The sequence below is a fragment of the Suncus etruscus genome, chromosome 8 (assembly GCF_024139225.1).
Source record: "Suncus etruscus isolate mSunEtr1 chromosome 8, mSunEtr1.pri.cur, whole genome shotgun sequence".
Taxonomy (NCBI): Eukaryota; Metazoa; Chordata; class Mammalia; order Eulipotyphla; family Soricidae; genus Suncus; species Suncus etruscus.
This window is the reverse complement of record NC_064855.1, coordinates 70253967-70266255: the sequence shown is the minus strand read 5'-3', so window position 1 is coordinate 70266255 and position 12289 is coordinate 70253967. Positions and strand designations below refer to the sequence as shown.

Sequence of the window (12289 nt, the reverse complement as noted above, 5' to 3'; positions counted from 1 at the left end):
GTTTTCTGTTGTGTGTATACAACCAAAAGCTACTTAACTGGGTAGTTGCAAGTCAGGAAGAGGTCATTTTTGTTACTAAAGTAATGTCAGCAGTTAGCAATTGACCCTTCTCTTTGGTAGGTTCATCACTTATCCTTTGAATACCACTTTCTTTTGGTTGATTCCTTCTCCACATATCTCGATTCCTAATAGTTTATAGTATCAGGACATAAGAGTGTGATATTTTTTTCTATCCACATTTCTTTTGTAGCATGTAGTTGACCAGTTTTCTTAACACTACTTGCTGAAGAGGCTTTACTTGCTCCACTTTGTATTTCTTGTCCCTTTAAAGATTAGTAGATCTTATACCTGGAGGTCAGTCACAGAATATTCATGTCTATTCCATTGTTCTGAGGGTCTGTCTTTATTGCTGTTTTAATGACTAAAGTTTATAGTAGAGTTAGATGTTGGGGAAAGTAAAGCCTCCCATCTTTTTTCATGAGCTTTTTTTTTTTTTTTTTTTTAAATCATAAAACTGTGTATTCTTCCTTCAAATCTGGATGGAAGTTTGGCTGGGTGAAGTATTCTTGGGGAGGCATTCATTTCATTGAGTTTTTTTCACTGTATTCCACCACTGCCTTTGGGCCTGGAGGGTTGCTTGTTTTGTTTTGTTTGATTTGGTTTGGTTTTTGGGTCACACCCGGCAGTGCTCAGGGGTTATTCCTGGCTCCAAGCTCAGAAATTGCTCCTGGCAGGCACGGGGGACCATATGGGGTGCCGGGATTCGAACCGATGACCTCCTGCATGAAAGGCAAACGCCTTACCTCCATGCTATCTCTCCGGCCCCTGGAGGGTTGCTTGTAATAAATCTACTATAAATTTTAAGGATTCTTCTTTGTATGTAATTTCTTTTTTTGATCTTGCTGCTTTAAGTATTCTATCTCTATCTGTTGTTTTCATCATGAAGAGTAGGGTGTGCGCTGGGGCATTCTATTTGGGTCTTTCTTAGCTAGTACTCTTCAGGCATCCAGGATATTAGCACATGCACTCTTCAGCTCTGGGAACTTCTCAGCAATGATGTCCTTGCCTTTTGCTCATTCATGGGGGATTTCCTCCTGTGTCTCTGGGACCTCAATGATTCTTAGGGTAGCTCTGTTGAATTCATCCCAAAGTTCTATTGCCCACTGGCTTATTTTGAGGATTTTTCCCATCTTCTGTTCACTTATTATAAGGTTCTTTTCTAACATCTTCTGTTGTATGGAGATGTCATGCAGTTCACCTTTGAGCTCATTGAATATGTCTTCCATAGCTTTTACTTTGCTAGTGAGTCCTTCCTGTTAATTTTCCATTTCACCTACCAGTTTTTCATTTTTTCAGTTCTATCATTTCTGTTTGAATTTTTCTCCTATCTGTTCTCATATCCTCTTTCATCTTATTGGATGTTCACTTTGTGTTTTCTTCGAGTTCTTTAAACATCCTCAACATTTCCTTTTTAAAGTCCTTATCAGAGAGACTATATAGGTGACTGGTACTAGTAGAGTCTTCAAAACCATCATCTTCATTCACTAACCATAGTGGGATTCTGAATTGTTTCTCCATTGTGAACTCTGCAGTGTGGTGATTTTTCTTATGTGCTGTGCTGAGGCACACTGAATAGGAAAAAAGTGTGATCACTAAGTGAAGTGGAACAGTTGTGCTCTTTTTGTGTTGTGCTGGTTTTGCCTTTTCTGCCTCTCAAGCAGAGCTATCATTTACCTCATGACGTACTCCTCTTGTGGTAGTGGTCCCACCTCTTCTGCCTTGCAGGCTCAACTTCATTGTAAGAACAGCTGTATAGTATTCCATTGTGCAGATGTACCAGCAACACCAGAACAAATCCACTCATTTGATTTTGGACATTTCAGTTGCTTCTAGATTCTGGCTATTGTTAATACTGATGCAACAAATATAGGAACATAGAGGATCTTTCTGCATTGTTTTTGGGTTTATAGGGAATTGATGAGTCACAATAAAATTCGATTTCTACTTTTTTGAGGAATATCCATATAGTTTTCCAAAAATGCAAGACTAGCTTACATTCCTTTTCAACCTTACATTTCTAAGTAATGTTTATATGACAGAGATTCTCATATTTTTAATCTCTAATTTAACTTCACCATTGAACTCTAGTCTCATCTATTAGAATATTCAATAGATTTCTTAAATGAAATCAAAGGCATAATCTTCCCTGCTTTCCTCAAACTAATTTCTCCATCTTCTCAATTGAAGGTGACTTTTCTATTTGGGGATGAAAAAAACAGTCTTTATGAGATTTGTGGGGCCTCTAGTATTTCAGAGCCTCTTAGCTGTACTTGACATCAGAGGACCATATCATGCCTGGTATTGAACTAGGTTTAAGCTGCATACAAAGCATGAATTTTAATCCTATACTCTCTCTTTAGACCTTAGGTTAAATCTATTCTTTGAACCAATTATCACTAATTGAAACATAGCATGTCTTCTGATCTATGTCATCTACTTAGAATTGTTTCTAGGCTTATTTTGAGCATCAGTACCTTTTCAATAGTGCTGTGTAACAGAAGTGGTTGGACTGGAACTACTGAGGTGAATTTCTGCATGGACTGCATAATTATGATCCTCCAAATTACATATGCTAAAATTAGAAGCCTATATGTATTATGAGGTGAAGAAAGGCTGTATTTTTTGTAAATATTATTGGAACCGTTATAATAGAGACCTCAAGATCTCTTGCTGTGTATGATTACAGAAAAAGATAGCTAAACAAATAGCCAACCAGGATATGTATTTCTGTTCTGGCAGTCCAGCAAATTATCACAAGTTGATATAGTATATTTATATAGCTCTCTGCATAAAGACTGCCATCACAGATTCATGCCATCTTTCAAGCAGCAAGATCTCAATACTATAAGTCTTCACTTTAGAAACTCCAGCTCTTCACTCCCATCAGTGTGGGAGACATAACAAAGAATGATCAAATCTCAAATGTCAATAGCAGTGAGGCTGAGAAGCCTTAACTTACATTTTTATAGAACTCAAGTTAGAGAGCAAGATAGTAACATTTCTCTGGAGTCAGTGATAATACACAGGTAGGTTGCTTGTCTCGCATGTAGCTAATCCTGGTTTGAACCCTGGCACCACATATAGTCTACCAAACCCTGCCAGTAATTATCCCTCAGAATAGAACCAGTAGTAAGAAAGGAGACTGCCAGTATGGCTTAAAAATGCAATAAAACCCAAACAGCCAAACAAAAGATATCAGCTTTAATTTGTGATACTGATAAAATACAAACTCTGATCCTTTTCTCCAGTCACTTTCCTTGAGTTTTCTAATGGTCATGCTTTCTTTTTATATTATTATTATTATTATTGACTAAAGTACTGTGATTTACAATATTTCTAATGATGGTTTTTCATGTATATCATTTCAACACTACACTCGTTCCTAGTATACCCACCTCCTTTCCCCAAGGATCCCACTGCCACAACCTACCCTTGCCAACACAAACTCAGTTTTGTGGATCAGTTCTTCAACTATTTTGCCTTTTGTCCTTTGTTGTTACCTTGCTGTGTATCTTTAAGTCCCACATATAGAGAGATCTTTCTGGATCTATCCCTTTCCTTCTGACTTCACTCAGTATGATATTTTCTAGTTCCAACCACATCACAGCAAATTTAATTATTTTGTCCTGAGAGCTGTATAGTATTCTACTGTATATATATACCACTGTGAAGGAATATATTTTCACTTAAAGGTGGTAACATACCTTTGCCTTTTACTTCCTGTAAGTTGCTTTTGACCCAAAGGTATGGGAACATCCAGAAATGGATTACCTGTTGCTCATGAAGAACCACTTGACCATTCAGTGGACTTCCCAGTGGTGCCACAGTCACAAATGGATGCCAAACCCCACTGGCTGTTCTTGGGAAGATGTCAAAAAGGTCCACAAAGTAGCCATTTTTCCCAGTCATGTTCATGAAGTATAAAGAAACAGGATTGCATGTGGCCACATAGAGAGTAGTGTCCTCCTGGACTGAAATGACAAAAATGTATTTGTGTTTGAGTTATGCCATGAAGTTTCTGACTGATCAAGAGGTCTGGTGAGGCTCAAAGCTCAGCAGATGGTGTGCAGATCAATTGATTAGGATGAAGTGAAACACAAAAAGCAATTTAGTTTCTTCCCTAAATAGGAACACAACTGCATATTTAAGGAATTATCTATTGGTTCCTAAAATAATTCCAAAATGACTCACCATAACATCATAAATTATTAAACACTCCTCACTGTCAGAAAGTTCTTGTATGAAGTTCTTGTGCTTTAATAAAGATCTTTTTTCGCTGGGAGCCAGAGTGATAGTGCAGTGAGTAGAGTGCTTGTCTTGCATGGTGCTAACCTAGGTTTTATTTCTTGGAAACCCATATGGTCCCCCAGGCAAACCAGGAGTGATCTCTGAGTACAGTGAGCCTTGAACATTGATGGGCTCCAAACAACTCAAAAATCCAGGTCTTTTTACTGTGAGTACAATGCACAGATAATGAGCAACATCTCATAACTCCTATTTTACTGGCTGATTTGCATTGTAGCTCCCTGGAGTGCTGTGCTGAGCACTGGGAGACTGAGACAGGATTTGCTGTGAAAGTAATGACTGTGGGCACAGTCTTTCCACTATAGAATGCCACTTTGAGACCAAGGCTAGAGTGCCAACTTATCTATGACATCCATACATCTCTTCTATGTTATTGTTGTTTGATTTCTGGGCCACACTTACTGGGATCAGCTGCATGCAAGGCAAGAGCTTTAATCCGTGTATTATCTCCCTACCCTGAACCTATTCTTGATTCATGAATGTAAGATAACTAAATAACTTTGTATTTAGGCCAAGGTTATTTCTTTCCATGTCCCTCATATTTTGGTGGGCCTATGCAAACAATAATTGCCACTTTAACACCATTTTTACTGTGCTCCTTTGACTCTAATCCTTAAAAAGAACCCACTTAAAATTTGAGGTTAACTTAAGCTAATATGCCTGTATATGGAAATGTAAAAAAATACTATGCCTGTAATGTTTAAGGAGTTACGTAAGTTTTATGGCTTTAGATTGCCTTGTGTGCTGTTAAGAAATATTATAATGTGTTACAATCTGGGGACTTGAGGACAAAGTAATTGTACATGGAGATTCTGTCTTATTTATCTTAATGTTCTTTGGCTGAAATTTCAGTTAAGATATCAGCAAGGGGACTTCTGAGAATTATGTTATGGGTGATTGTCCTTCCACTGTAACTTTACCTTGTCCTCTTTCTTTGCATCCTTGTTCTCATAATTAAAAATAAAAAAATTAAAAAAAAAACTAGATAAGAGTATCAACTTGTGACCCAACTAACTGTTCTTTTCTTTCTTTCTTTTTTTTTTGTTTTTGTTTTTGTTTTTGTTTTTGGGCCACACCCAGCGGTGCTCAGGGGTTACTCCTGGCTGTCTGCTCAGAAATAGCTCCTGGCAGGCACAGGGGACCATATGGGACACTGGGATTCGAACCAACCACCTTTGGTCCTGGATCGGCTGCTTGCAAGGCAAACGCCGCTGTGCTATCTCTCTGGGCCCTAACTGTTCATTTTAAATCCCTTATTTTTATTCAACAAAGTGATTTTAGGAAAAAATACTGAATGAAACTATTTAAAGTTATAGCTTCTAAATTTTTGTCTCTGGTATCTACATATTTAGTTAAGTTAGAGATTCTCTTCCTTCCCTAGCCACTATTTCTTTTCATATCACCTTAGCAACTTACATTAACTGAAAATTTTCTGCCAAAAGGTACCAAGGTCACACTATACAAAGCAGTAGGAAATGGCATCAGTCCAGAAATGTAGATGCTAGGAAATTTAATGATTGCAGTCACTCCATCCCTGCTTTCATGTTTTATGATCACAAATTGAAATACTGCTGCCCATCCCACCACCCAAATCCAATGCACTCCTTTTTCTTTTCCCCGTCTATTTTTAGCACATGCCTAGGTGTGTTTAACTCTGTGCTACAAATGTAATGAGAAACATATGCATAAAACTCAGCACTGCTTATGAGGACTCCACAGCACTCTTCTGCTGGACTATTACAAGAAAATAGCTTTCAAGTTGTTAACCAACTCAAAAATGGCAAAGTTCTAGAGACTTCTTGATATCCACTCTTTGAAATAAAAAAAAAAAAACTAGTGCCAGCAGGAAAATCCATAGAATAAACTGTCCTACCCTGTGATGTAGCAATGTCACAGATTATGTTAATTTCATCCAGTGGCAACTTCCATGAGGCATATTCTTCCGTAAAGTTTAGTGATCTTTCTTCACGTCTTTCTATTGGGTATTCCTGAATATTTATTGGTGCCGGACCCTACAATAAGAATCATTAGTTAATACATTTGTCAAATGTAAAAAGAGAGTTCTTTAAAAACACAGAATTTAAATTTAAATATTCAATATTTGATAGTAACTTCTCATTTTATTGACTGGCATAGTATTTCTAACAATAACAATACCATACACTTGCATTCCAGAAAAATCTCTGTGCACTATCTTACTTAAGTTTTTGCTTTTATTTATACACACAAAATTTATCAGATGCAAAATTTCATAGAATGTTTCATTACTTCATTTTATCCTAAGTCAAAATAGCTAGTTTTGGACTCCAAATATTAAAACGTAGGATAATCCAAAGAGGGAGGACAAATTACAAATAAACGGAATCAGAGCCCAATAAAGTTCCTTTCAGAAGAATGACTATTAAAAAAAGGGGGGGGGCTAAAAAAAAAGTGAGGTGGTGCTAGAGGTAAGGTGTCTGTCTTGCAAGCGCTAGCCAAGGAAGGACCCCAGTTCGATCCCCTGGCGTCCCATATGGTCCCCCAAAGCCAGGGGTAATTTCTGAGCGCTTAGCCAGGAGTAACTCCTGAGCATCAAATGGGTGTGGCCCGAAAAAACAAAAACAAACAAAAAACAAACAGAAGAATGACTATTATATGACAACGTAGAATCTAATGGTTAAACTTTGCAGTAAGCATTGGGACCTACCATTAAATACACTTGTGTAAAATCTGAAAAACTCAGAGGTAATGGCCATTTTCCTTCAGTGTCATAGACAAAGTGGCTCAGACAAACATAAGCACTTAGATTTTATACTCTACTATTGTAAAGGGTTTTCATTATGGCTGCCTATGGGACAAATATGACCCACTTTTGTAAATGAAATTTTTCTAGAACACAGTCTCACTCATATTTTTATATATTGTCAGAGCTGCTCTATTCTATCATAGCAGAGTTGAAAAACTGTATCAACACAAAACCTAAAATATTTAAGGGCTACAACATATGCTGATTTTTTTTATACCATGTGTAGCTCTTAGCAATTTGACAGAAATATGGGTCCTGAAACATAATGTATAGTGATTTCCCCTTGACTTGCATTTTTTCCCCTGTCTTTTCTAATGATTTTATAAGCACCAAATTTCCCATAGTAAAGCTATTTGTCTTGAAATACCTAGAGGGGCATTAATTTGCATATAGCAACCAATTCTCTTTTCCTTTTTTCACATGAAGATAAAAATCATGGGATTTTAGGAATAGTACACAAATATTAGACTCCTCTAAAATACAGATTAGCCATTCAGAATTGTAGTGACTTTACCTCCATTCTACCTTGGAAATTATTACATTGAGTTCCTTGGTGTTAAGACCTGCTAAAGAGGTAGGACAAAAGCTAAATGGACTATAGAATAATATCAGAACAATTCATTTCTAAATTATATGTATCTTTTCCAGAGAAAATACAAAAACAACCTCTGCAATTCATTGTTATAATGGAGAAATAATGATATCTACCTTTATATCTATATGATCAGTTTCTGCTGGACATAACAGCTTTTGCATTCCATCTCGCGACTGACCAATTGTCCAGTAGCCCAAGAATGTCTGCTCTGGCATAGGCAACCTGTCAAGGATAATTGCAAAAGTTAACATTATTTTTTTGGTTTCTAAATTACAGAAAAAAATAATAAGCCATCTTTTGTCAATGACAATTGAACAATGCTTCACTCAGTAAACAATGTTCAGAGTTTTTATTAAGAACACATACTCTATGTTTCATATTCTCATAGTATTGTTTTTATCATAATGACATAAAATAAGATATTAAATGTAAACAAAATAAAATTATTTGTTTTTATGGGTAAAGTATTTATATTATTTATATTATTCTATCTTAAATAAGTAAAATATTTAGTAATATGACATCTGAATTCCTGGTGGGATAAAAAAAGATTTAGGATGAAAAAGGAAGAAGGATTTAGGATAAAAATAGAGCAATCCAGGTCTGGGGAGTTAATTCCAACAACTAGAATGCATATGCAGGAGGCCCAAATTAAAACTCTAGCTCCACAGTGAGGGGCCTATGCAGAAAAAAAATTTACCAGTTTTGTTTGTTTTTGTTTGTTTCTAGTTTATTCTTTTAAGCTTGGAATAAAATAATGCTATATACTATTATAAGTCACACAATTTTATAGGGCAAGCTTCATAGACAACTTTAGCATCTTCATTTTCTTTTACTTGGACTGAAATCTAATAGGAATGTTCACATGAAAGTGTCACTTAGCTCTGAAAACATCTGTTTATCCAGCATTCAAAATAGGTAGAATAGGGTGCCTGAGAGATAGCATACTGGTAGGGCACTTGTTTGCATATGGTCAGCCTGGGTTTGATCACTGAGTTGAGTTAGGAGTAAGCCTTGAGCAAAACTGAGTATGCCCTCCAAAACCAAACAAGATAGAGAGCATCATCAGAATTCTGCCCCCTCTCAAGACCACACTTGTGATAACCCCTCAGAGAAAGCTACCAGCCTGACTTTTAAAGGAGTTACTCTGTTTACATTCTATTTAATTTAAAATCATTTCAAGTGACTTGTCAAAACAATATGATAATGTTAAAATACAAATGACAAAAGTTTAGGAATAAAGTCTTTACCTCTTAATCCTTAGTTATGCTAAGATTCTTGGAATCTTTAACAAAAAAGAGCCACAAATCTGTCATTTAATTCATTATAATTTTCTTTTCTTTTTGCCACCCCCCCCCCCTTTTTGTGGTGCCACACCTAGTAGTGCTTAGGGCTTACTTCTGGCTCTGAACTCAGGAATTATTCCTGGCAGTGGTGGGAGACTATCTGGGATGCTAGGGATCAAACCCAGGTATGCAAGATAAGCTCCGTACCCCAAATACACTATCACTCTAGTCCCTGTAATAGTTTTCTTATTTCATGATATACTTAGGCAAAAAGTGTTAAGAGGACACATTTGTCTTGCCTTTTGTTTTTGTTTTTAGGTGATACCTGGTCGTGCTTAGGGCTTAATACCAGATCTGTGTTTAGGGATAATTCCTGGCAGTGACCAGGGGATCATAGATTTTTTGCATAAGACAACAGAATCAAACATTTTGATGGAATATATTTTTATATCTTTCAAATGCTAATATTTAAGCAGAAGAAATTTATAGAAATTCTTTTTGGAGGGGACCCACACCTGGCACTAATCAGAAGTCATTCATGGTTCATTGTTCAGGGGATCACTCCTGGCAATGCTGTAGGACTAGATATGATACTATGGATAAAACCTGTTGCTTCCTACATGAAAAGCATGCACTCAACATGCTAAGAAATCTCTCAAAATAAATGTGCTTTTAAAGCTAACACATGAAGTATATGTGTATGTGCTGCTTATCGCAGCATTATTTACAACAGCTAATGCCTGAAAATAGTCTTAGTATCCAAAGACAAATGAAAGGATCAAGAAATTGTAAAAAGAAATTGTAATATATATAATATACATATCTACAGAAATACATATACACAGTGAAATACTACTCAGAAAAGAAAAAAACAATAAAATATTGCATTTTGTTACTTCAGTAGAGAGCATCAAAACCAAAATAAGATAGAAGGAAAAAGTCAAATACCAGATGATATCACTCATTTATGGTAAACAAAGCATGGAAATAGACAATAGCCAATTTAAACAAATATGCTTTGCATGTACCACATGATGTGACACCTGAGTACTGAGCCATGTGTAAGCTCTGAGCTCTGTCAAGTTTGGTCCAAAAACAAACAGGAAGGAAAGAAGGGAGGGAGGAAGGGAGGGAGAGAGGAAAAGCTCTGAATATTTCATAGACTTGTTGAAGTCAACAAAACACATACCTTGAAATACAGGAAAAGACAGTGAAAATGACCCTCGATTGATGGTTGATATCTGGCATAAAATTAGTCTTATATAATTTAAAATCACAAAATTCAAGAAAAGAAAGATAAAATCACAAAAGTCATGTAGATGTTGAAAATAAACCAGAAAGTAATTTAAAAGTAACTTTACATGATTTCCATTTTCTAACTTTATAAAATTATAAAGTTTTCTAATTTTTACTGAAAATTGAAATGATATTCATAAAATTGTTTTAAACTTTGCAATTCATTTTGAATAAGTGATGTTTAAATGCTGTATGGTTCAAACTAAAAATAGCACTAATCATGAGAAGAACTTTCAGGTGTCACATATAGAATCTATTCTAGAACCAAGACAAGACACTATTGGCAGTAACACCTATAGCTATATATACATGTATATGTATATATAGGGTGTGCCAAAGTTTGTACAAGCCAATTTCAAGCTATTTACTTAATAATACAAACTATTATTTCTAGACTTCTCCTTTAGCTCCAGACTAGCCAACTGAGTTATAAACCAAAACCCCTGTGTAAACCTTCCAAATAAACTGTGGATAAAGCAGTAAAGTAGAAAAACTAACTTTCCTTCAATAAGTTAGAAGTATCAGGGATAGAATAAGTATTATATTTTGGTACATATGCAAGTACTAGAATTTGAAAAAAAAACAACTTTAATTGGGGTGACTCTAAACCAATAACTAGTTAGCATAAGTTCCAATAATTAGTTGGAATGATAGCACAGTGGTAAAGAAATTATTTGCCTTGCACGTGGCCAACACAGAACGGACCCAGGTTCAAATCCCAACATCCCATATGGTCCCCCAAGCCTGCCAAGAGGGACTTCTGAGCGCAGAGCCTGGAGTTAACACCTGAGTACTGCTGAGTGTGAGCCAAAAACAAAACAAAATAAAAGTTCATTAATCTATTACTGGAATTTGTTATCTAATTCTGTGCATGATATTTTCCATGGTTTCAGGGTTCTTTACCTTGTATTAACCTTTTAGCTGGAAAAAGGCACATGAAAAAAATGTTCCACATCACTAATCATTGGGGAAATGCAAATCAAGACAACAATGATATCATCTCATGCTACAGAGACTGGCACACATCACAAAGAACAAGAACAATCAGTGCTGGTGGAATGAAACAGTCAGTGGGAGAAAGGAACTCTTATTCACTGCTGGTGGCAATGCCATTAAGTTCAGTCTTTCTGAAAAACAATATAGATACTACTCAAAAAAACTAAAAATTGAGCTTCCAAGTGATCCAGCAATAACACTCCTAGGAATATAGCCTAGGAATACAAAAGCACAATACAAATACACCCTTTAGTCCTAAGTTCATTGTAGGGCTATTTATAATAGCCAAAATCTGGAAACAAAACGTGTGTCTGACAACAATGAGTGGCACAAGAAACAGTGGTACACCTACACAATTGAATACTATGCAGCTGTTAGAAAAATGAAGACATGACATTTTCCTATATATAGATGGAGACTATTATACTGAGTGAAATGAGTCAGAGAGAGAGACACACACACACACACACACACACACACACACACACACACAGAATAGTCTAACTCATCTGTGGGATTTAAGACAAATAAAAGACATTATTGTAATAATACCCAAAGACAATAGAGATGAGGGCCAGAAGGACAAGCCCATGATACAAGACTTACCACAAAGAGTGGTGAGTGCAGTTAGAGAAATAACTGCACTAACAGCTACCATGACAATGGGAGTGAAAGAGAGAAATAGAATGCGTGTCTCAAAGAAAGTCAGGGTTTGAGGGGAGGAGGGAAATGGGGAACCTTGATGGTGGGAAAGTTATACTGATGAAGGGAGGTGTACGTTTCGATTACTGAAACCCAACTACAAACATTTTTGTAGCCATGGTGCTTAAATAATTAAAAAAATAAAACCAAGAGCTGGAAGTTACAGCTCACCTCATGAAGCTCACCACAAAGAGTGATGAGTTTAGTTAGAGAAATAACTACATTTTGAACTATTCTAATAATGAGAATGTATGAGGGAAATAC

The 12289-nt window shown here is 36.1% G+C and overlaps 1 protein-coding gene across 1 annotated transcript in view; it reads right to left on the bottom strand.

The window, feature by feature from the left end:
* Nucleotides 1–12289, bottom strand: part of VWA8 (von Willebrand factor A domain containing 8) — a 381934-nt gene that overhangs the window by 147628 nt on the left and 222017 nt on the right. Inside the window, exons 27-29 of the mRNA XM_049778742.1 lie at nucleotides 7859–7967; nucleotides 6239–6377; nucleotides 3832–4031 (exon numbers count right to left, since the gene is read on the bottom strand). Coding sequence (XP_049634699.1) covers nucleotides 3832–4031; nucleotides 6239–6377; nucleotides 7859–7967 — 448 coding nt within the window. The remainder of the gene's footprint in view (nucleotides 1–3831; nucleotides 4032–6238; nucleotides 6378–7858; nucleotides 7968–12289) is intronic.